General features: G+C 38.5%; 5 protein-coding genes across 7 annotated transcripts; 1 reads left to right on the top strand and 4 right to left on the bottom strand.

The window, feature by feature from the left end:
- Nucleotides 1–2,110: 2,110 nt before the first annotated feature.
- LOC137721056 (plastid division protein PDV1) lies at nucleotides 2,111–4,421 on the bottom strand. 2 transcript variants are annotated; one of them, XM_068460178.2, is made up of 2 exons: nucleotides 4,050–4,421; nucleotides 2,111–3,202 (listed from the first exon to the last, which is right to left on the bottom strand). In XM_068460178.2, exons 1-2 carry the CDS (start codon nucleotides 4,365–4,367, stop codon nucleotides 2,702–2,704), a joined length of 819 nt encoding a protein of 272 aa, XP_068316279.2. In that variant the 5' UTR covers nucleotides 4,368–4,421; the 3' UTR covers nucleotides 2,111–2,701. The 2 variants fall into 2 exon arrangements, with proteins under 2 accessions (XP_068316279.2, XP_068316280.2); XM_068460179.2 differs by having other exon boundaries at nucleotides 2,111–3,193; nucleotides 4,050–4,416.
- Nucleotides 4,422–4,740: 319 nt separating this feature from the next.
- Nucleotides 4,741–6,777, bottom strand: LOC137721545 (low affinity inorganic phosphate transporter 4-like). Its single transcript, XM_068460642.2, has 2 exons — nucleotides 5,877–6,777; nucleotides 4,741–5,697 (listed from the first exon to the last, which is right to left on the bottom strand). Exons 1-2 carry the CDS (start codon nucleotides 6,772–6,774, stop codon nucleotides 5,003–5,005), a joined length of 1,593 nt encoding a protein of 530 aa, XP_068316743.2. The 5' UTR covers nucleotides 6,775–6,777; the 3' UTR covers nucleotides 4,741–5,002.
- A 3,865-nt stretch (nucleotides 6,778–10,642) lies between these two features.
- Nucleotides 10,643–14,643, top strand: LOC137720945 (mitochondrial carrier protein MTM1). 2 transcript variants are annotated; one of them, XM_068460071.2, is made up of 11 exons: nucleotides 10,643–10,790; nucleotides 10,960–11,170; nucleotides 11,456–11,545; nucleotides 12,214–12,342; nucleotides 12,571–12,630; nucleotides 12,720–12,890; nucleotides 13,065–13,167; nucleotides 13,286–13,377; nucleotides 13,456–13,605; nucleotides 13,942–14,000; nucleotides 14,087–14,643. In XM_068460071.2, the coding sequence occupies exons 2-11, from the start codon at nucleotides 10,979–10,981 to the stop codon at nucleotides 14,217–14,219; spliced, it is 1,179 nt and encodes a 392-aa protein (XP_068316172.1). In that variant the 5' UTR covers nucleotides 10,643–10,790; nucleotides 10,960–10,978; the 3' UTR covers nucleotides 14,220–14,643. The 2 variants fall into 2 exon arrangements, with proteins under 2 accessions (XP_068316172.1, XP_068316171.1); XM_068460070.2 differs by lacking the exon at nucleotides 10,643–10,790 and having other exon boundaries at nucleotides 10,802–11,170.
- Nucleotides 14,644–15,517: 874 nt separating this feature from the next.
- On the bottom strand, nucleotides 15,518–18,069 carry LOC148698933 (arabinogalactan protein 41-like). Its single transcript, XM_088677047.1, has 2 exons — nucleotides 17,743–18,069; nucleotides 15,518–16,284 (listed from the first exon to the last, which is right to left on the bottom strand). The coding sequence occupies exons 1-2, from the start codon at nucleotides 17,879–17,881 to the stop codon at nucleotides 16,211–16,213; spliced, it is 213 nt and encodes a 70-aa protein (XP_088533173.1). The 5' UTR covers nucleotides 17,882–18,069; the 3' UTR covers nucleotides 15,518–16,210.
- Nucleotides 18,070–20,600: 2,531 nt separating this feature from the next.
- LOC137721323 (uncharacterized) lies at nucleotides 20,601–23,529 on the bottom strand. Its single transcript, XM_088691318.1, has 4 exons — nucleotides 23,432–23,529; nucleotides 22,524–23,253; nucleotides 21,088–22,159; nucleotides 20,601–20,983 (listed from the first exon to the last, which is right to left on the bottom strand). Exons 2-4 carry the CDS (start codon nucleotides 23,221–23,223, stop codon nucleotides 20,797–20,799), a joined length of 1,959 nt encoding a protein of 652 aa, XP_088547444.1. The 5' UTR covers nucleotides 23,224–23,253; nucleotides 23,432–23,529; the 3' UTR covers nucleotides 20,601–20,796.
- Nucleotides 23,530–23,980: the final 451 nt, after the last annotated feature.

Genomic DNA, 23,980 nt, shown 5'->3' with positions numbered 1-23,980 from the left:
AGCCTGCATTCACGTGTTTATCTCAGTATCTTTTGAAAAAAAAAACTTCTACATTTGAGAACAAGAAGAATGACAAGGAAAATAAACTTTATAAATAAGAAATGTGCAAAACTAAACCATTAGGACATGGATCCTCTTCAGATTCAATTATTCTAATCTTAAGGATCAATCAATTCGGGCCGTTGAAATTTGATTCAATGGTTATAAACAGGGGCTCACTTTAAAAGTTATAATAACTTTAACCGTTGGATCAAATTTCAACGGTCCGAATTGATGGATCTCTAAGATTAGGACAGTTGATTCGGAGAGGATCCATGTCCAAACCATTATATAGTGCATAAAAAAGATTGTGTTTGAATCGTTCCAAAAGGAAAAGATAAACACATCTTTTTGTTTTATATTTTGTAATTTAATTTTGGCATTTCAGCCTACCATTTTAACTCGGTCTTTCTTTAAAGTAGGATTATTGTCCTTTCTTTTAGGATCTCATCCCGAAATATCTGCTACTGTTTTGAATGATTTAGTTGGTGTGTTTTGGTCAAGAACTATTTGTTCTAACTTTACGGGTTAAGTTTATCTTTTGAGTTCAGGTAATGCTAGTGAGATTATCCATTTAAATTATATTTTGTACACCATATAACGTAGTTGTTGAAAATTAAATTATTAACGTGTTTATTTTTTATTGACGACACATCACATAATGTGCAAATATGATATAAACGTTGGTCGATCTACCATTACTCTTATATCTATTTATGTTGCGGTGACTTAGGTTTCGTGCCCCGCTTATTAACTCAAAAGAAAAGGAAATATAGTTTCGATTTTACGTTACCCACATTTTTACAAAATTCTCATGCAATTTCCTTTTTCGTTTCTGAGTTGACCTAGCTAGTACCTCTTTTGGTTGACATTCTCTACAAGAAACACAAAATCTTTGTTGTCAATTTAAGATCACAAAGGGGCCCGCCGAACAAAGAAAAGTTGAACAAAAGGAAAGAATGCTTTCACCTTACTTTTGAGTCATGCATCCAATAGGAAGCACGAGGAAGTGTTTACACGCACCACTTGAAAATTATGAGGCTTATTTTGTGTTCAAACCCTTTCATCAACTTTTCCGTTTTTGCCTCATAAAACAAGTTAAAAGCAACCCCAACCCAAAAAAAAGCTTAAAGCATTGATAGCTTTCCGACATTATTCCTTTTGTAATTTCGCACTCCTTTCCCATAACTATATATTTATTGAGTTTAAACATTCGTTAGCATTCATACTTCTCATCTTAAGAAATGTCAAGGGAACTATCTCAAAAGTGAGGTTCTCGATTGATTCTCTCCCACCTCACAGCTATCATCAATTCATATACCGATATTGTAAAACACTGTGCTAAAATCATATGGTGACAGAGTCTATAGAGAGTTCGATTTTCAGAAAGTCCCCTCAGCATTTTTCATCTTGAAATCAGTCGGAATGGAGATTAAAAATCCGCTACGGTTCGTCAACAAATGGGTTCTGGTTTTCCTAGTTGCGTGTGATAATATTGTGGCACGGTCGGACTAGCTAGAAAAATACCACCAAAATAGTCCGTGTTCAAATTAGGTTGACCAAATTGCGCTTCAAAGACTTTATTGACTTAAGACGACAACGTTCCAAAGTCTCTCAGGGCGGGCCCGTATAAACAGCCACCCAGGCCCAAGTTTTGAGGAGAGAGGCCAGTGCTTTGAGCCTTTGACAATTCATAATTTCATAGCTTATAGTAATTGATTTTTATAATCTTTTTGGTCTATAAGATTCTCCACCGTCAATTACTTTGATTTTTTCGTAAAAAATTTCCGTTAAATTAAGGATATTTTAAATCAACCTCTCCACTTGAACTGATAGTTTATTCAATTTAACAGATGATCGGATATTGCTAAGGCTAGTACCGATCTCACACAAAAATATACACTTTTGTCATTCATGTAAGTCGAGCGTGAGACCTCACTAATAGTTTCTTAAAGTGTTCGATCATAGGGATCAAGTTGATTTCGACAACAGAGAGGACATGTTTGATGCGCAAGATCTAATAAATTCACGGTAAATTCAATATAGGAAGAACTGGAAAAATGCGGCAAACTTGAAGAACAAAGATAAATTACTGATTAAGAAAACTAATCGCTTTCAATTCCCTCCAAACGAGAGATCGCCATAACTGGGACATACACTGAATTTCCCAATAGACGAAGAAAAAGAAAAGAAAGAAAAAAGCGCAATATCTTGAGATATCGGAATTCATCATCCCATACACAACGAATTTTGAAATAAAATGAAAGAAGCCAAACGACCAGTGAACATATAGTGTATAGGCTCGTTTGGATGTGATTTTAAAATTACTAAAAACGCTTTTAGAAAAAATGTTTTTTGGTTCCAAAAACACTTAAAAGTGCTTCCTGGAAGAAGCACAGACTTTAAATGCTCTTCCATAATTTACTTACATTTTTACTAATAATTAGTTCCAAAAACATTTTCACCAAAAGCGCTTTCAGTCATTTCAAAAGCACATCGAAACAAGCTCTAAGTTGTCTCGCTACAGTTCGAAAGAGAATTGCCTACGGGCTTACATTCTCGCCAAAATCTCCGAAACTTTCGGTGGTAAGAAGAAATACGACTATAACGACAGCATGGCCACCTACCATTGAATTCCCTGCAACAGATTAAGATTTCAAAGCTAACCTCTAGCTAATAGAACATCCAAGTTGCTGTAATGAACAATCGACGGGGAAGTTTTTCTAACGTTGCGGTTGATGTAGATTTTATCTTCCAGCTTCTGCGGAAGCTCCTTAATACCTACCTGATTCAGACGCACCAACACAATCATACTAAGCGCCACCAACGCAGCATTTCCAAGTATTCCACCCGCATTATCCAACTTAAGGGTTTTCTTAACAAATGTGATGCTTGAAATGAGAAATCTGATCAAAATATTACGCTTCTTCCCTTTGGAGGCCACCAACTTCTCACCAGAAGGACTGATCGGAGGGCCATAAAGACTTTCAGGAGATACTAAACGACTTGCACCACAGACATCTCCAACAAAGGCAAGGGCTTCCTCAATAAATTGGTAATTCTTACCATGGTGTTCAGACAATCTCATTGCTAGAGCAATACGGCTCTGCTCCAAGCGTGCAATTGCAGCATCTCTCTCAGCCCGCTGCTGCACCTGCACAGTCTTTAAAAGAAAACAACTGACATAAATATCCGACTAGAAAATATGCCACAATAGGAAATATGAAATCCATACAGAGTCTAACAAGCACAGCCACACGGCATGAACAAAAACATGGAGAATTTCACCCTTTAAGAGCAATGCTATTGTCATCAATACGCAACAAATCCCCACTGTAACTTCTAAGCATGTGTTCAAAACGGGACATGAAATGCATTCAGCACAATCGAACTCAAGAATTTACCTTTAACAGGTGTCGAGGTGCGTGATGTGCATCCCGCCCAATTACCAGCAGTTTCACAACCATTTGTGTTTCTTATATCTTACTCATCACAATTTCCTTGTACTCTACAGAAACTAGTCCCCGTTCTACGTGTCTCTAACATCATCTAATCACATTTACGAAATCACTAGTGTTCTGCTCTTTATTACTCGTAAAAAGAAGGAACGCAAGCAGAGCAGTTTTTCAAATTTCACAAACTGCAAGCATTTACCTAATTACTGCAGCATTTATAAAATTGCAATAGCACAAACCATATATCATACGTTGATTTTCCCTTTAATTCAGACCCTGTTTTCCCATTTTTCTCAGCAACCAAACAGAAATTAACTAAATTACACGCAACGGCAGCAAACCTCGCAAACATCTTATAATTTGGAATCCGAATGAGCCCTTATGTACGTTATCCAAGCATTCAAATATCTACACGTCTAATTTCGAAAGAATACATTTCAAACCACAAGACCTAATCAAGCATTTCGTCGCTCGTATTTCAATTTTCCTCCAATTTTCTCAGCAACCAAACACAACATAACCAAACAACCCCTTAAAAAAAAGCCATGAACTTACATGAAAAAACTCAAGCTGGTCCTCCAGGTTCTCGAGAGCGGTCCGAATCGCATTGAGGCTCTTGGCCTCCCGAACCGCCGAGTCATCGTCGTGCCCGACTCGGAAGTCCTTCACATACACGTATCCGGCCCGGTTCTCATCGGCGGCGGCGTCGTTGGTCCGCCGCCGCTTCTTCTCGTCGGAATTTCTGCGGGACCTGACGGAGTTGAGAAAGTGAGCTCTGGAAACGGAGTGGATAGCGTCGCTGAGCTTATCGTGGAGGTCCCAAATCCTCTCGAGGACTGCCTCGATTTCTTCGATTTCCATGTCCCATTTCATGGAGGGAAATTTGGGGGAGGAAGAAAACCAAAATGTTTTATTTTCTAGGGTTTTTAATTCAATTTTTCAGGGGTGGACCGGCTCAAGCGAATTCGGGTTCGTCACGTGGCGTTTGCAGAGCGCGACACGTGTGATTTGAGTGGTCAAAGTCAGCCACACGTGTAAATTGATAATCACAGCAGTAAACATACAAGCACGTCTTCATTTTCATTTCATGTATTGTTACAACGAGAAATTCAAATGAAAGAAAGAAAGTAAAAAAAATATAAACCTCATCCAAACTCGAGAGGTTTTTCAATCTGCAGGAAATACGGCTTATTACATCAAACGTAATAATATACTGATTGGAAACTTGAAAAAAAAATTTCCACCAATTATATTATGATACTTGATGCACTAGACCGCATTCCAACATACTGAAACATTTCTCCCCAAAACTATATCTATTTCTTGTTCTTTCCTTTCACTACAAGATCAACTTTTGTTTTTTTTTTTCTTCGACTTCAAGGTTCGGAACACTTAAAGCAGCTCTTATTTGGTATGCTAAGGCATGTGTATCGAGCTAATTTATTTGATATTTTTTCAAACTAAATAGTAAAGCTTTTTGTAGCTAATCAAACGCCTTAATTAACTACCTAGTACGGCGTGGCTGTTGTTGCCGATGTATTGGTACCAGTCATCTGTGTTCCAGCTTCGTGATCGCCGCCACCATCTTCACCAGAGATCTCCTCCAAGGACCGGCCTTTGGTCTCAGTGACCAAGAATGTGAAGAAAAACCCTAGCATGTTAGTAAACGCCAAGAAAAACATAGCACGCCGAGTATATTTCGGATCATCCCTCAAAGTATAGTACTGCACCCCAAATGCACCCACCATGGCCCCGGCTTTCCCCGCCGCCGCACTCAACGCGTGACACGTGGATCTAACCCTAGTCGGAAACAGCTCGGCCGGAAGCACAAACGTGGTGCTGTTGGGGCCAAAGTTTGCAAAGAAAAAAGTGAGGCCGTACAAAGTTCCAAACATGTACTTGTTATGCTTGAGGTCGTCATATTTGGCGCCTATGATGGCCATGAACAAAGACATCATGAAGAATCCCATAAGTTGGATCTTGAACCTGCCGAGCTTCTCGATGAAGAAGACGGTGAACCAGTAACCAGGGAAGGTGCCGAAAAACGCAATTACAAACATTGCTCGAGAGGTCTCGAACATTTCGCGAAGCGCGTTAACCTCCTCGGGCTTTTGAGTGAGGCCCATCACTGGGAAAATGTCCTTTTGTGTTAAGTTTTGGCTGTAAAAGGCGATATCCAACAAGAACCAAGTAGTTGTTGTACCTGAGGCATATAGCAAACAGCGATCGATAAGATATATATCTAGAGAAACATCCTACGTAAACTCTCAATCATAAAATATGCGGATCCAATGTTTTATCTAATTAATACATACATACATAGATATATATATCTTGTTTGAGCTAAGTTTATAATATATATATATATATAAAGGTACGTACCAATTAGGTGTTTTCCGTGACGCCTAAAGAACTCCTTGGATACTAATGAGTACTCATTTGCAGCCTTGAACTGTGCCAACTTATCTTGTTCAGCTTGGATTTCGATCTCCAAAACCTTACCCATGTCAGCAGCGGCTTGTTTGGCGTTACCTTCAATCAAGGCCGTGTACCGACCTGTTTCAGGCATTTTCATCCTCCAGTAGAAAGTGGCAAGTGCAGGCAAAGCTCCAAGCATAAGCACAATCCGCCACAGATAGTCCGCCTGTGGCTGCGTGGACAACACGTGCGAATAATCCGCCGGGCTGTCGCTGAATGCCGGTGCAGGATACATGTTGAGGAAGATTCTCGACAAGATCATAGACACCAAACCGGCAAAAATGATCCCAACACCCTGCATCGCAAACACCGCCGCTATAAACATCCCACGAGTCATTTTGTTGGCGTATTCGGACATGATCGTGGCGGAGAGAGGGTAATCGCCACCGATACCAAACCCTAACCAAAACCTGAAGAAGCATAAGGTTGTCATGACAGAGCCTGCTGAGGAGCCAAATGATAGGCCGGAGCAAATGGCACAAACAACCATCATGATTAGGGTTATCCCGTAGACCTTCTTTCGGCCTAGCTTGTCACCGAGATACCCGAATACAAGCTGGCCCGATAGGGTTCCGATTAGGGCAACACCTATCACGAAGTTGTTGACGTTCACTGGGAGCTTCCCCGGCTTTCCGGTACTAGGGTTGTAGTAGTAAAGGCGGCCGAGGAGTTTGGAGACGGTGGAGATGCAAAAGAGGTCGTAAGCGTCGGTAAAGAAACCCATGCCGGCGATGACAATGGCCGTTATGTGGTACCATTGTGTCCTGGCTGAGTCCAGAGCATGTAGCACGGCTATGGCCATTTTGGTAATTCAAAACTGGGACCTTGTACTTTACTCTTAGTCTTAGTTGTGTGTTTGCTGCTGGTGTTGTTGGTGATGATGATTTCATATATAGGCTCTCATTTTTAGGCATTATTGACGGCCAAGTATTACAAGGACGGACGTTTATACCTAGGTTTTGGGAGGATTACAAGAAATCACAGAGGGTACGTATCAAGGATATTCTACATATATGCTTTATGCTTAGATTGTGAAATTTGTAATAAAATGGTTTATTCTAATTAAGATTATATATCCACTTAGTATTATGGTCTAGTGATATTTCTCTTCACTTGTAAGTGAGTGGTCTTAGGTTCGATTCTCGTCAAAGGTTAATTTGAACTACATTATTACTAGCCCATTGTGAGGCTAAGTCCACCCCCTCCCTTTAGTGTAGATAATATCGTTTGTTAAAAAATAAAAAATAAAAAATAAAGATTATATAGGAGTTTGGCTTTCCATGAACCATAGTCAGTGTTCCCATTTAGAAACGGAGGGTGTGATACACAGCCAGCAAAATGATCTATTTTAGAGCCTCCCTGTAGATGTCACTAAATATATCTAGCGACCTGCTCTTGAAGCCAATTGAGAGTACTAACACACAATAAGACTAAATCCATGGTTTCGAGACCACCCCACGTGTTATAATAAGAGTAGATGACATGATTGATATGTCATAATTAGCAGGCCTTTTATTTGGTAGGTAACACCGATGAAGCTACTGCGAAAGCTACAACCTTAGGAACTTAGAAATGGAGAGTAAATTGAAGAAATGACCTTAAATCTTTGTGTACTGACATCGAATCGAATTGTTTGGGATTCTAGCGTATATTAATAAAAAATGAATTTACAACATGATTGATATGTCACACTTCTAGAGTATATTGATAAAAATGAATATCTATGTGTTATAGTTTGAGTAAAATGTCACATGACCGTATTTCGTGTATGGACACTGAAAAATTGCTTCAGATATTTGAATGGATTACTAGCTGTAGCAGCTTGTTGCATACTTAACAGTACTTCAAATTTTATAGTATATGTTCCTTTCAATTGCAATGGTAACAAGAAATTGGGAGATCGAAGTTGTTGGATGGTTGTGGTATCCAAGAAGATCAAACTTATCTTCAACGTCGTAGACAAATTAACCCATCAATTTCCTGGGTTTTGTAAGCAAGCTGAAGCTAGCTAGCTGTTAATTTTGTTGGTCTAATCTATTGCCATGGTAACTATCTTGAAATTACGCTAGTGATTAATTCGATCAAGGTTTGTCGCTGTCTAATATGGATAAATATTGGCGTTCTTGTATTTGATGAGCTTCATAGACAACGTTGTTGGAGTCTCTCGGGCTTGTTTTGCGGCCGTTGTTGTTTTGTAGTTTCCTCTTTGGGTTGTATTCCCCGTTCTTAGAGGGAAAAAGAAGCTTGTCGCTCTCAGTCGGAGTCATTAACAGTTTTGTATTGTATGAACGTTGTCCTTTGTTAATTTGGTCGGATATGCTTCACATTTGTCCTTTGTTAATTTGGTCGGATATGCTTCACATCTTTCAGTCAAAAACAAGGTCGTAAAAGATGCCTCTGGGTTTTAGAACCACCCTTTTAAATAAGGGATAAAATTAAAACTTGGGGTGGCTATACATATATGTTCAGGGTGAAGCTATCGGCATAGGTATTTTTACTTCTCATACATTCTTTTTCAATTTCCAACGATCTGATCGAAATTGAAAATAAATTAACAAGAGTGTGTAGGAAGTAAAAAGATGTGTGTGAATAGCACTATCTTATGTTGATACAAAGTCATAACTCATGACACTTGGCTTTTGTTTTGTTGTAAAATCATTACATGAGTTCAAATCATATGAACAATATGTTATTGCATGAAAAGTTTCAGATTTGGAACATTTTTTTAATTGCAAAATTGGGAACTTTCCAATTTACCCTTGAGGAGGGATTGTGTTAATAGTGGAAATCAAGCATCTCTGTGGCCTTACTCATCTGAATTCCAGGCTCCCCCAATTTTTATCTACATTAGCTATTGACACACACAAATAAAAGTCATATTTTACCCTTTTTTGTACAGATAAACAATATTAATTTACACGAAAAATAGGAGAAAATTTTGAATCGAAACGCAGTAGGTTACAAAGATATGGAAAATGATCCTCGCTTAATCCTTTTCTTGGGGATCATATAAATCTTGTGATCGTGATCGTTCATCGTACATCGTACATCGTACGGTCAGAAATCATTTCAAAATTAAAAATTAAAAATAAATAGTACCTAATAAAAATTGACCGTACAATAGATCCAATAAGAATCATTTTTCAAAAGATACCAAGACAATTTATCACTTGTCGGATTTTAGACTTGAGAAACCAAATATCATACTTGTCAATCGTCCCTTTTACATAAATGTCATTTTTGTTCCCAAGTTCTAAAAAACTAGTGGCCCACGAAGAAAAAGAATCAGATACTAATATGGGAGGAAAATTGTAGCTTTGCTTGGTGTCACGCCTAGAGTTGCGTCACGTCTTACGCACGTTAGAACGCTTCTAGAAGCAATTGTTCAACGCTCCAATTTCTCGAACGAACTATAAGGCCTTGTTTGTTTCCACCAAAATCAATATTGCCTATGAAATACTAACTGCGCGTATGATATGGGATTGTGGTCAATTATGGCTTGTTTTAAAATACTTTTAAAATAAAGTAATTATTGAAACACGCACTAGTTATGTATTTTTTGTACAAATAAATATCGATGATAGTATTTTTTGAGTTTAAAAAAACAATTGAAGTGCTTTTGGAAATGCGCACCAGATATGCGTTTCTTAGACGAATTACAAGCACTTCAAATTTTTTGGATAAAAAAGCAAGCACTTCAACTTTTTTGGATCCAAAAACACTTTCATTAAACACATTTTAGTCATTTTAAAAGCTCTTTCCAAACACACCCTTAATTTTTTTATAAAAAAAAATGTAAACAATCAATTTAAAAACCGCTTAGGCATTTATATGTATAAAATAAACTGACAATTTGTATAAGATTTTAATTTCTAATGTAATCATATATTCTATAGAACTTTAACGAAAAGCTCACGGTACTGTTTACTTTAACGAAAAGTCACATTTTTACAGTAAAAGTCAATCCTGGTACTATTCACTTTACCCTTTATTTTATCCTTATCGTTAAAACTCAAAGTTTTCAAGCATTTTTTTATTTGTTTTTCTTTTATCATATAAGTAAGGATGATCAAACAACCTCAAATTTGATTAATTTTTTCGAATATAAATCTATATTTATAAAAGAGTTAATCAGGTTAACTATCTAATATTCAGAGGTGATCAGGTAAATTCAAGCCCCGATCTTTGAAAATATTTCAAGCAACTACTTAACGTTTTGAAAATTAGACATATGTTAGGTCACTAATGTTCATTGATAATGTAGACTAATATTGAAGCGGGTTTTCACTCTCCGACATAAAAATCTAAATTGCATTATCGGTCCCTTTTAGCCAAGCAAATTTTAGGGTTTCATAAATAGAGGTTAACAAAAATAATGTTTGATATTCATCCACGTTATCATTTAACGTTAATTTATTGTGAGACTAAATTCATTTTCCTTTCTCTTAGCATCGTTTGTTAAAAAAAACATAAAAAACAACATAGTGACAAAAAGTCCATTATTTTGACTTTTAGTTTTTAATAGCTTTCGTTTCATCAGTAAAGTATGATTATCTCCCTTTCTAATATCTCACCCCTTTCATCCCCTCATATTTAAATGGTTGCGATTATGCCATGTCACATTTTATTTTGAATTTTTTATATAAAGAATAAGATAAAAAGAAAAGTATGAGATAAGAGAATGGAAGATGATGATAATAAGAGGGAAGAGAATCATACTCTTTCGTGAGTAGGTTTTACTACCATAAATAATCGCCCTCACAGACACTGCCAAACGTGGCCCTCTCTCTCCCTCTCCTCTTGCCGCCTTACTTTCTGGTAAGCCTTTTGCTTACTGCTCCTCTCTCTCTCTCTCTCTACTTTCCTCCTCTCCGAGCAATTCGGAAAACCAAAACAAAAAATAAACCATTTTTTTATTTTTTAATTTGTTTCCAATTTCTCATTTAAAAACAAAATTAATTCAATTTTGTCGGGTGACAATGATCAGAGAGAGCGCGGCGAATAAGATGGTGGAGTTGGAGCGAGCGCAGAATCCATGGATGAGCACGGAGCAAACGCAGTCGGTTGGGGCGGATTTCTCTGCTGCGCAGCCGCCCAGCACGTCGGACTGGCAATTGGGGGTCACCGAGCGAGCTTTCTCGGCGGCGGGGGCCGCATTTTTATCCGCGATTATCGTTAATCCGCTTGATGTTGTAAAGGTATGCCCTTTGATTTGTTGTTTTAGTATGTTTGGTTTCCCAGAAAGTGAGAAGAAAGTGTAAAACGAACCCATCATTCATTGCCTTTGATTTTAATTTTATTTATTTTAGGATTTAATCCAATTTAGGAGAGGGGAAGAACTGAAATGTTGAATTTTGGGTATTTTTGCTATATGGGATTTAAAATTCTACCAAAATTAAGAAAGACTGATCAAATTCTTGGTTGTTTGGGTGATTTGGAAACATGGACTTAGCAAATGTTGTTGTGTTTATTTGTTGTTGCAGACTAGGTTGCAAGCTCAGGCAGCTGGGGTTCCTTACTCACATCCGCTAAGTAATGTCATTAGTCGGATGTCATATTTCGGGCCAAGCATGGTATGACCGCCATACTTGTGGACAATGAGATTCTTAACCCTTTTTCGGTTTGCTTCTGTTGTTATGGTGATTTAACTGTAATCTGAAATGAAATGGTGTACATATGTGGTGTATGGTGGTTTGATAGACCATATTACTACTTGATCATGTGATACGTTGTGTTAGTACTTGCATTGTTGTCTCGGCGTGAAACCTTATATTGTCTTGGTTTCTTCAGTTAGCTGATATTTGTAATGTTCGTGGTACTGTGAGTACGAGGAGTTACATGTAATTATTTTTCCAATGTTATTGAAAATTGAAATTTCCTGAGGGTGAGCCTTGGCGCAACGGAAAGGTTGCTCCTTTGTGACCAAAAGGTCTCGGGTGCGAGTCGTGGAAACAACCTCTTTGCAAAGCAAGGGTAAGGCTACGTACAATAGACGTTCTACCCCCCACCCCGAAACCCTCGCAAAACGGGGAGCCTTGTTGCCTTGGGGTTGCCCCATCCTTTTTTTAATTGAAAATTGAAAATTCTCAAGAGGCTGAGATATGTAGATATTTCCGTCCAACTATTTCATTGCAACCGCTTGGATTTTTCTTCTCTTTTCCTGCTTTTATTTTCTGATGGTTTAGCAGAAATATGTTATTCTCCTTTTTTCACTGTTGCTTGTTTATTTTTGTGTGCTCAGATGTTTGCGGATCTAAGGTGTTCGCCATCATGCACGCGTGCTGGAATTCAAGGCACTGTTTCAATATGCCCTCCAGATTGCTTTCAGTACAAAGGCACATTGGATGTCTTCTACAAAATCATTAGACAGGTTGGTGGATTTGCGGCTTTGTTTTCGTTATACTAGTGATGTCAAATGTTCATGAAAAGAGAACTGTAGTTAAAAGTGTGCACCTGCTTATTCGTGATTATATTGCTTTGTTAGTTCATTCGTAAAGCATGATATGTATGCATAGTGCTTATCCATGCCTATTTAAGTAGTCATCTTCATCTTCACTGTACCTGTCTGTGATTTTAACTTTGGAGAGTGATATTGCAGGAAGGATTTGCAAGGCTATGGAGAGGCACAAATGCAGGGTTAGCCCTCGCTATTCCAACAGTAAGTTTTTAATGTTATCAGGTCTTATTTGGTTTCCTCTTGGGCATGCCATTGATCTTTCATTTATGTGACTCCTTTTTGTTAATCAGGTGGGAATTTACCTACCATGCTATGATGTGTTTCGCAACCGATTAGAGGAATTCACTTCTCATAATGCACCAAGTACAACAGCTTATGTCCCGCTAGTTGCCGGCTCTTTGGCACGCTCGTTAGCTTGTGCAACTTGCTATCCTATTGAACTTGCTAGAACTCGCATGCAGGTAACTTAGAACTTTAGAACTTCATATTAAGCTTAATTTCGTTCTACTTTCATATTATAGATGTTTCTTAGATTTGTTTTCGCAAATTTTGGTCTGGCTTTCAGAGCCGAGTTGTGGAGGCTTCTCGTACCTTTATTTATTTATTTATTTTAATTTATCAAAATTTGTTAATAGGCATTCAAAGTGATACAAAATGGTGGGAAGCCTCCTGGTGTTTTGAAGACTTTATTTGGTGTCATCTCTCATGTCAAGACCACAAGTAATGTGCAGAGCAACTGTAAGTCCATTTTTCCTGCATTTCTCAGATATGTTGTTTTTGATGGCGGTTTGTGCCTTTGGCTTCAGGTATTGTTCTTCTGAAGTTAATGATTCTGATATAGTCTCTCCTTTAACAGTGCAAGGTTATCGTGTCCTGTGGACCGGTATGGGAGCACAACTTGCTCGTGATGTTCCCTTCTCAGGAATTTGTTGGGCAACCCTTGAGCCAGTAAGGATTCATTCTTCTGATTGCTTATTCTTTTGTATCTTTACTTGCTTTAACAAAATCTTTTTTCTGTCTGAACAGCTCAGGAGAAAACTTCTTGGTCTGGTGGGTGATGAAGCCAGCGCACTCAATATCCTTGGGGCAAATTTTTCTGCTGCTTTTGTTGCAGGAAGCCTTGCTGCTGCAGCTACATGTCCGTTGGATGTTGCAAAAACCCGAAGGCAGATAGAGGTAATTTGCTTCTCTGTGTTCTGTTCTGAATGGATCTCTAGATAAGCAGGAACTTCTTTTGATGAAAATGTGGTGCTTATGAAAGTTTTGAAAACCACACAAAGGAAACCGAAAAAGTAAGAGTTTGATCCTTTTACCAAACTTTTCAAAAACTGATTAGCTGAACAAAATCTAAGGAAAAAAATAGCATAGTGACGGTGCTGTTTGATGGTTCTGCACTTCTGCTTATGATAATAGCATTCGCAATTCCAAATGCATTTTTGGGCAAAATTATTGCACTTTTTTGTATATCTTTACTCTGCTCTTAACTATTTATTTTTGAAATTTAAATATCAGAACGATCCAATCAGGGCAATGAAAATGACGACACGGCAAACACTTCTGGAGATTTGGAGGTATCCCTCTAATCTATAAAATTTCTGACGATTTATTTAGATCTTTCCTAGAAATGACACTTACATTATGTTTTATTTTGGTACAGGGGTGGAGGTTTGAAGGGATTGTTCACAGGAGTTGGCCCTCGTGTTGCCCGCGCTGGCCCGTCTGTTGGGATTGTGGTTTCCTTTTACGAAGTTGTGAAGTACGTTCTCCATCAGCGGTACGCAGCTTCATGATAGTGAGGCAGATTCATTTTTTCTCCTCTTATGATCCTTCGAATGTGTCCTTTGATGCGGCGTCCCGTGACTTTGCAAAGGATGAGGAAACGATTTTGATACGGAAGATCAGCTACAAGTTTTGCAGATACAAGAGATTTTTCCTCTAGTTTTGGATGTTTACTCTTTTGCTCAGTTTTGAGCAGACATAGATATGTTTAGGTTCTGCCGTTGGCTTATTTGGCTAAATTTTTGGGTTAATTACGTTAAGCACCCTTAAGTTTGGGTGCGGTGGCATTCTCGTACTTCTTTAGAACATCGCAATGTCATATATAAATTTGTTAGTGGCAATGTCATATGTTTAGTCAATCAGTAAGACGTTAAATAATGATGTAGCAACTGTGGATCTCACAATTTTACTGATATGGAAGTCAAATTTGTGTCACGTGGACAAACAATTTATTAAAATGATATTGGTGGTGCTATCACAGTTTGGATTAAAGTGATCTTATCCACACACCTTTAAGTAAAATGCCGTTTTTCTATCACAGTTTGGATTAGGGTGATCTTATCCACACATCTTTAAGTAAAATGCCGTTTCTCTAAATTTTTCTTTTGATCCCTAGTTAGCATAAGAATGGTGTCATACACCTACTGATATGTGTAGGAGATTGAAAAGTGTGCAATCAACTGATTCGTTCAGTACTGTTTTAGAAAGCACTTTTAGTCACAAGTGCTTTTATTATAAATTTCCTAAAATTTTATTAGAATTTTTTTTACGTTTGTAAGTAAATAAAAAATGATACTCTTCCCTATCATCTCTCTTATAGAAATATGACTCACATGCGTCGGCATGCCTTACTTCTATTAGAAAGAGAATACAAATATGTTGTAAGTGTAACATTACTAGAAATAATTTTAAACTCTGTACTTCTAATTAAGTGATATGCTAAATTCTCGTATTCATTAATTCCTCAAACAAAATTACAAGCTGCATTAATAAAATCACATATCCGCTTTCTTTCTTCAATTACATCAAGAGTTGGTTGTCTAAAAGACAAGACGCCACGGGACAAGTTTTTGAATGTGATGACCATATAGCTATATGATGTTACTACTAATTCACGTATATAATATAAATGGACGAGAAAGTTAATTTATCATGGACCAAACTATATATTAATATACAAATATACATGTCATGATTGGATGTAGTGTGTGCCCTTTCTTTTCGATTACTTTTTTTATAAGCCATTTATGACTTTAAACTGTAAGTGCTATAAGAAAGATTCGTAATTCAGGTCTACATGGAGAATACGTTTGTTTTAACGGCTACATCCATTCTATTTTTTCTGGTCATATACAACCAAAGAAAAGCAAGAAATTTAGAAAATGGAAAATGTTCGGGAGACCATGGTTTTAGACAATATGTGTAAACCATATGATGCGACAGTTGATATTCGGATTTTTTCTTTAATGAGTTAAAGAAGTCCAATCATCGACCACTATAGCACCTATAGTTTACAGAATATAGGTCAAGTAGTTGATTTCTCTAACATCACCGGTAAGCAAGTAAACTCATAGCCTCTCCTTCTGAATCTTCGTCGTTCTTTGAGAAAGGAATTGCTGATGATTCCGGGCGGCTCCGTAGTTTTGAGGCCAACTTAGATGTTTCTGTGAAGGCTCCAGCCCCGTGGCATTGTTTTGGCTTGCATATCCATCGGCCCCTCGATTTTAAAAGGGGATGTAAGAGATTCCGATACTGCATTTCTCCTTGCCACATTAAATTACTAAATTAATGTACTAGTTAATGAGATTTAACGTTGGAGAACCATATACTTGGAAGAATATTTAACAAGAACCTGACCAAATTAGCAATACATCGTCAAATAAATTTACTCTACCCAATTTGGATACTGATTTTACATCACACTCGCCCTAAATTTAAAACACCACATCACACCGTCCATGTCCCTCCATCTCTGTCATCATCGATCATGGGACGGTACAGTTTAGTGAATGAGATATGTGAGCACCAGTGCCAGTAACATCAGACCGTATGCTATCCCTTGGTCTATTGCTGTCCCTGCAAAATAATTTATACAAAAATAAAGCAATTAACAATAAAATTCATTAATTATAACGTATGATATCCCTTAATCCATTGCTTCTTTATTCGGTAGGGATTTTTTTTGTAAGATGCATTTTTATTCATAAGCTCTTTTAGAAGCATAATGTATTGAAAATTCAAATACTTCATGAAAAACCACTTAGAAAAAATTCATGAATGCACACGACAAGTGCTTATCTAAAAAACACAGGAAAATGCTTTTAGTATTAAGGATGTAACATTTAGAAATGCTTATTTCAAAAGTACTTATGCTCATAAGCATTTTTACGCTTCTATTAAATGTACATCCAAAATTTTCATAGGAAGGTGTTCCTAAACGAATCACATGCTTTCTATTTCTCTATGTCCTTTTTTTTTTTTTTTTTTTTTCCTCTTCTTCTTCTTCTTCTTCTTCTTCTTCCAGAACTACATGTAACCCAGAAGCCACTCAAAAGTATGAGATGTCACATCCCGGTCTGGAGGGGAGGGACCACTTCCCGGGCCCGCTCCACCACCATAGCACGATATTGTCCGCTTTGGGTCTCAACCACGCCCTCACGGTTTTGTTTTTGGGAACTCACACGAGAACTTCCCAATGGGTCATCCATCCTGGGAGTGCTCTCGTGCGCTACTTGCTTAACTTCGGAGTTTCTATGGAACCTGAAGCCAGTGAGCTCCTAAAAGGCCTCGTGCTTAGTAGGGATGAGAATATACATATAAGGATCACTCCCCTGGGCGATGTGAGATGTCACAATCCACCCCCCTTAGGGGCCCAACGTCCTCATCGGCACACCACGACCAGGGTTAGGCTCTGATACCAAATTGTCACATCCCGGCCCAGGGGGGATCACTTCCCCGACCCGCTCCACCACCATAGCATGATATTTTCTGCTTTGGGCCACGACCACGCCCTCATGGTTTTGTTTCTGGGAACTCACACGAGAACTTCTCAATGGGTCACCCATCCTGGGAGTGCTCTCGTGTGCTACTCGCTTAACTTCGGAGTTTCCATGGAACCCGAAGCCAGTGAGCTCCTAAAATGCCTCGTGCTTAGTAGGGATGGGAATATACATATAAGGATCACTCCCCTAGGTGATATGGGATGTCACATGAGAGCTTATTAATCCAAAGTACTTTTAATTTTTTATGTCAAACGTTGTTAGAAGTGTTTTTAGATAATTAAAAGCACTAGTAACTATTTCAAAATCACATCCAAAACATTAATTTGGTTATTTATGTCAAACATTATCAAAGCATTTTTTGTTATCTAAAAGCTCCAAAAAGACATTTAGATACCAAAAAGCAATTCCCAAACATACCTCAACACCTAAAAATGGGATCAATGCAAAAAAGAGTATGAAAACAAATAAAACATCACATAAACATGTCATCATGAGTACAAAATGAGAGAAATGTAATATAAGAGCTAATTACCATCGCTTGTTAATGCCGGAGCCGGTGCCGGTGCCGGTGCCGGAGCCAACCTGGTAGCATGAGCCATGGGCAAAACGACAGCGTAAAGGATGGCAATAATTGCAACAACTCCAAAAGATAACGAGTTCATTGCCGCCATCTTTTCTCCCCTTCCTCCTCCTCTCTTTGTTTAACGTTTGAAGATCTCCTGTAAACAAGGAGACATCAACAACAACGATAACCTAGAGAGGGAGAGAGAGAGAGAGGAAGAGAGAGAAAATCTAATCACTATTAACCAATTAAATTATGAGACTAATCAAATGGCTTAAAGGGAGGCCCAAGGGTAGTGAAATTCTGGATCGACAATGTTCTGCTTTTATAGTCAATTCTTATGCATGGCCGATTGTGGGGTCAAACCGCATCTTTAGGGGACCCACCAACCCATGTTTACCCTTCATCTTCCTTTTTACTTAATAATTCTGCTAAATATACACCATGTTTGTTTGTGTGTCTAGGGTTGGTGTTTGATAACGTTGTAAAACTATAACAAGCTGTCTTTGGGATTGAGAGACAGACTGTATTGCGTTTGTCCATTTATATTGATTTCTAATATTGTTGTGCTAGAGTACTTGTCATTTGAAAATTTTGAATCCGAACATCTGTATCACATGATCAGCTTCAATCGTAAGTGATATTTGTATTTTGATCTCACCAAAATACCTAACCCTACGTTTCTGTGACCCTTTTGTTTGCTACCCTATAAAATGGATGTACTAGAAACGATACGCATTAGGACGAATATTGTAAAGCTAAGCAAATTGATTCTTCTCCAAAAACAACGGACTATGGCGTGTTGGTCGGAAGAGATGTGAATCCTCTGGTCGAACGGATCTCTTGATTCCTCGAGTTTATTTATGGCATTAAAGAACTAAAAAAGTAAATATATATATGGGAGAGAGAACCCTAATCTTTGTAGATTAAATGATCTCGAATCTCACCACGCATTACCAATTTGACACGTGAGCTAGAGGTTGGATCAATCAAATTAAGAGTTGAAGAGTAGGTCGAGATATAGCCAGTAACCATCAAAACATATATAAAACACATAACATCATCAGAGATCATCAGCTAGCTTAGCCAGATAGTACTAAAATATAAGTCTCACAAGAGAAACAAGTTTAGCTAGCTTGCTATATATAGACCCTTAATTTTACAAATGCTGTGGAAGCAGCTAGAACTACCGATTCAACGGAGGCCATAGGAAAGCTCCCATGGCAAACTTCCTCTTCTGCTCCACACTTCCGACAACCGGAAGCCCGTATTCGGACAGAAGGCGGTCGAGGTTCCCTTCCGGCATGGTTTCGTAGTCGGATTTCGAATACGTTGGGTAGTGCAATGGCATTTTAAAGAACACACCACATTTCTCCCCCTCTTGATCTGCTCTTCCTCTTCTGCCCACTTGAAAACTAGTAACTGATGACTCCATACCGTACGGGATATAATACACACGTAACAGGTGACCTTTTATAAGAAGGACAATGGTGAAACCCTAATTTAAAATTCAGAACGATTCATTTTCTCGGGAATTTTATAGTGACTAAGGCAAGGAGCAAGATCTAGTGAGTTGTTGGAGTAGTTGAATATAGTCACCAACTACAATCTCATTTTCCATACTTCCAAGGGCTTGTCTGCTACGTACGTGGCAGCTGCCCATCTCACACTGTAGGAGGAACTTTGCAAGCATGTAGTTATGCAGGTGCACAGAAACAATAGGAAATGGGGAAATCTTCTGTCAGGCGGCTGATGGCAGACCAATTTTATAAATCACAAGATTTCTCGTATTTTGGTCTCACTCCTACAAAAAAGAGAGAATTTTTATTAACATTCCAAGCTTGGGGTTAGATTGTTCTCCGGGAACACTACTTGGTTGTGCAGGGGGGCTAATGTTATTGAGGCACGTGCCCCTCTCAAGTTTTTGAGCTACAAAAAAGTTGGCCCGAGCAGAAACTAGAGGTACGCTTATATTGTAGTCGTTTTACGTCACTTAATACGATGTTGAATTGACGTACAACGAATAATAAACTCATCATCACCAACTTTGTCACTCGCTTCTCAACCAAACCATCAAGAGGCGAATATAACATTCATAAAAGTCTCATTAACCTCCGTTCTTCCATATATCTAATAAATTTGACCTCTCAATTTTATACATATATGATTTATCTTTTTGTCATTATAACAATACTAACCTAAGGATATAATTAAAATGGCACAAAGGGTGAGAATGTAAGTTAATAACCAAATAGGTATGGGTTGACAGAGTACTCGACAACCTCACTTTAAAAAAATTGAAAGATTGCCCGAGTAAAATAGACTTCTTTTATTTGATAATGGCACTAATTACAGGTAAATTAAAAGATTGAGCATGAGCTTAGATAATATATGTCTTCTTTTTTTGGCTCTGCGCAAGCTATTATTGGGATTCCACTAGGACAAGCATCCGCCACAACTTAGTTGTGCCCCCAGTGGACGAACTTTCTAGCATGAGCTTTTAGATAATATACTTGTTTAAACGCACGATGCGGCATGCTAGGTTTGGGACATCACCGCCTTCATGCTCCTTTTTATTCAAGTCTACCTCTTAAGGAGAGAGATTTACATGAGACGCGAACACCAAGATGTTGATATCTCTGACCAATCAGAGTCGGCCATATAGCTAAGTTTAAACACGTGCACATACTAGGTTTGGAGCTACATTTGCGTCCCCCTTTCAAGTCCTCATGCGTCCCAAGCTGGGTAGCATGTTTCATTCTTGGCGAAATATAAATGACCACGAAAGGTGAAAGAAATTGGAAACTATCTGGGTAAATGCAGATGTGGACACAAAACACCCGACGTTAATAACGTTAAGTGACCTAATTTTTTCAGACATTCCTAATTAGATGTTATATACAAATACAACCGCCATTATCAATTGAAACCAAAAGGACCTAGATGTTTACAAGCATTTGGAAACCCTCTGGTTGGTCTCTGGAAGTACTTCTGGCAGAGGATCTGGACTAGTAATATCCCCCATCAAAATGGTAGAAAGAGAGGATCCTCTTCGTTCTTGTAGATTTCGAACAGTTGCTTAGAGTAACGACTTGCCAATGTTCTACACGTTTCAATGCCGTTCGCGTCATATGCCTGCAACTCCTCCACAGTTCTATTGAGATCTTCGTTTGGGTCTCCGTTGGTGAGAAACTCGGCCAATAAAGATCCCCTGTGAAATGGGAGTACAGAAAATCAGCAGCAATATAATTGAAGGAACACGTAGAATCAATAATTTAATCCTATAAATACATAAATCACAATTCAAATTCTTACTTGAAAGCATCGAACTTGCTAAAACCACGACTATTGGTGCACAATGATTCCTTGCTATATTGTTCTTCAGAAGTCTGCTGTCGATAAAGAGCACATACAGCTTTCATGCACAGCTCCGGATCCTTACCAAATGCAGAAAGCATGTCTGCCTCAAATTCCCACTTCGATTTCTGATCTTTGTTCCTCTGAAATTTCGATAGAATCTCATCAAAGCCCACATCGTCATCTGAGGAACCTTCTGACTTTGTAGAAGCATCATGAGCATCAGAAACATCAGAATCATCTTCAACAATAAATCCACCCAAGCTTTCACCTTCACTTTCCGACCCAACCTCTTCCAAGTCATCATCTTCAACATCCTCATTTGCCAGATTTTCTTGATCATATTTAGTTTCACTATTCTGAGTTGAACACTCTTCTCGTGCACCGCCTCTTTCCCCACATTTCCTCAACCTAACAAGACGCCTTCTGGGAGGACTGACAGTACCCATGGCATTGTCAACCTCAGAAGCAGTAGCAGTCACTGAGCTGTCATTGAGATCAGATCCTACTTTGTCACATATAACTTCGTTAAAATGCATTTTCTTGAGTTTTGCAATCGGAATATCATCATCACTACTTTCAGAGTCACTAGTAACAATATTAAGATCACGTTTCCTATTGGGTTTTGAGGCAGGCAGAAAAACCTCATTGATATTATCAGTATCTTCATCAACATTTTGTTCAGGATGTGTCCGCTCACAGTTTTTTGTAGTCATATCCATTTCACAACCCAAAGTTTCTCCAAATATTGAACCCGACAAAATGGTGGCCCTTCTGCTTTTCTGATTATCTGCAGGCAAAAGTTCATCATCACTATCACTAATATTAACGACAGCGAGGGAAGAAGGTATGCCACCACCAGGCGTGGATGGAGCCATCTTCTTGCAAGGACTCCCCTCTTTGTCAAATGCCAACCGTTTCCTAGCTTGTCTGCTTTTAGAATATTCCATATCAGGCTCTACACAGACACCTTTCTTCTCTCCCTCAATACCATCCCAATGCTTACACGGTGTGTCATTGCACGGAGTGCCTGCCATGGATAGAAACCTACTGTTATGTAATGGAAGCAACTTCATAAGAGAATAATTGCATTCATTTTGGGAACGTGAAAACATATATAATTGTGTAATGTGAGTTTTCTTCAAGGAAAATGAATGCTTCATGCTTCTTGTTGTTAAGATAATGCAGCTAATGCTGATATTCATTCAAAACTTTGTACACAAGGTTGACTAATTATACAAAATTGCACATATTCTAATAACAAATTCGAAAAACACTTGAACATCGATTCATTAATTTCGTCAAACAATTTGTTTGAGGAGGGGAACAGGACAGACTAAAGTAGATACTAAATCACCATGGTATGTAGGTGAGTAGTGTAATTTGCTTCATACCTGCTGACTGCGTATTGCCGATCTCATTACCAAGGGGGAGACATGCAGAGCGAACATCCACCACATCTACAGCCACATCTTTGTCTCTCAAATACTCAAAGCCACTTTCAACTTGCAATTCATCTGGAAGTTTAATCCTGTTATTCAGTTGCACGGTCCCGCTGCCTTCAAGAGAATCCACAATTGGCGATCCTATCCCTGCCACCTTCATCCTTCCAGCCAGCGGCAATTCCCCGCCTTTCACGACGGATTTCTTGTCCAACTTTAGCATCATCAATTCCAGGTCCTTGAACTTTTGCTTCCAAGCCTCAACATCGCTTTCAGCCTTTTTCTTCTCACACTCCAATACCTCAATCTCAACCATAAGCTGAAAGACCTCATCTTCCTCCTCGTTCTCCTCCGTCAGATCACCAATTCCCTCCCCATTTTCTCCCCCACAAGTTTTCTTCTTTTCATCCCCACCACTCTCCATCTTCAAAGCCTTAATCTCTTCTTCCACCGCAATCTTTTCGCGTTCCAGTGCCCGAAACTTGGCCTCCAGAGCTTCGTACTCACCCTGTCTCTTCACAATCTCCGATTCTAACTCCACACATCTCTCCTCAGCTCTCTTACTCCTCTTCTCCAGTTCATTACCCCCACAACCATCCAAACCTGTTCGACAACCGACGCCGCCAACATCCTCACATTCCACTACCTCCATAACCTCCCTAACCTCATAGAAAAATCCTACCTTTCAAAATCAAGAATTTCAGAAATCACCTCATCATTGCAGCGTTCAGAAATCGAAGATTTGGAGACAAAAATTATACAAACAAAGTTCTATTCTTTCAAGAAAAAATGATCAACTTTTCGCTTTCAAGCAACAAAAAAAATATTTTCATTGTAAGATGCAAGAAATGAGAACTTACTTTGCAGCAGAAATTGGAACAGCAGCGGCAGAATCCGGCGATTGGAGCAGATGCTCGATTAGGATTTTACTGATTCTGCAAATGGAGTGTGTGTGAGCGAGAAGAAGCGTCCCAAACACACAATAACTGAAACGCAAGGCGGGCGGAGGCGCGGATAGCCGCCACGTGTCAAACTGTCACAACGGTCGGTTTTCCTTATGAACAGAACAAAATTGAAGATTGGTTCTTGGACAATAACTGAATTGCGGGTTTGGCCTTTAAATTTAAAATAAATTTCATTTGTTATCTGAATTTTGCATACGAAATGTACATGACTAATGTGTTAAAAGATTAATAATTCACATTCTACATAAGTTTGGAGTGAATTTTAAAGGGTTTTTTATCATCAATGGTCTCTGAGATTGACCAAACTCATTATTTTGGTCCCTCACTTTCAAAATCAATCAATGTTTTTCCTAACATTCACCATCGTACTTCAATTTGGTCATTCCGTTTAGATTCGGTCAACTATTTCTGTTTGTTTGCATGTGGGACCCACAAATCCAACAA

Source organism: Pyrus communis, chromosome 1 (assembly GCF_041283825.1).
Source record: "Pyrus communis isolate YQ-2024b chromosome 1, ASM4128382v1, whole genome shotgun sequence".
NCBI lineage: Eukaryota > Viridiplantae > Streptophyta > Magnoliopsida > Rosales > Rosaceae > Pyrus > Pyrus communis.
Note: the sequence above shows the minus strand (reverse complement) of the source record. Positions and strands in the feature narration are given on the sequence as shown.

Excerpts from the sequence above, each read along its gene's own strand:
- LOC137721323 (XM_088691318.1), bottom strand. The coding sequence starts at position 23,223 with ATGGAGGTAGTGGAATGTGAGGATGTTGGCGGCGTCGGTTGTCGAACA. Across the intron at positions 22,160-22,523 it reads CGGCAATACGCAGTCAGCAG|GCACTCCGTGCAATGACACA; the intron begins GTATGAAGCAAA and ends TATCCATGGCAG. Across the intron at positions 20,984-21,087 it reads AGCAAGTTCGATGCTTTCAA|GGGATCTTTATTGGCCGAGT; the intron begins GTAAGAATTTGA and ends CCCATTTCACAG.
- LOC137721545 (XM_068460642.2), bottom strand. The coding sequence starts at position 6,774 with ATGGCCATAGCCGTGCTACATGCTCTGGACTCAGCCAGGACACAATGG. Across the intron at positions 5,698-5,876 it reads TCACGGAAAACACCTAATTG|GTACAACAACTACTTGGTTC; the intron begins GTACGTACCTTT and ends TATATGCCTCAG.
- LOC137721056 (XM_068460178.2), bottom strand. The coding sequence starts at position 4,367 with ATGAAATGGGACATGGAAATCGAAGAAATCGAGGCAGTCCTCGAGAGG. Across the intron at positions 3,203-4,049 it reads ACCAGCTTGAGTTTTTTCAT|ACTGTGCAGGTGCAGCAGCG; the intron begins GTAAGTTCATGG and ends TTTCTTTTAAAG.
- LOC137720945 (XM_068460070.2), top strand. The coding sequence starts at position 10,952 with ATGATCAGAGAGAGCGCGGCGAATAAGATGGTGGAGTTGGAGCGAGCG. Across the intron at positions 12,343-12,570 it reads TCTACAAAATCATTAGACAG|GAAGGATTTGCAAGGCTATG; the intron begins GTTGGTGGATTT and ends GTGATATTGCAG. Across the intron at positions 13,606-13,941 it reads AAACCCGAAGGCAGATAGAG|AACGATCCAATCAGGGCAAT; the intron begins GTAATTTGCTTC and ends TTTAAATATCAG.
- LOC148698933 (XM_088677047.1), bottom strand. The coding sequence starts at position 17,881 with ATGGCGGCAATGAACTCGTTATCTTTTGGAGTTGTTGCAATTATTGCC. Across the intron at positions 16,285-17,742 it reads TCCGGCATTAACAAGCGATG|GGACAGCAATAGACCAAGGG; the intron begins GTAATTAGCTCT and ends ATTATTTTGCAG.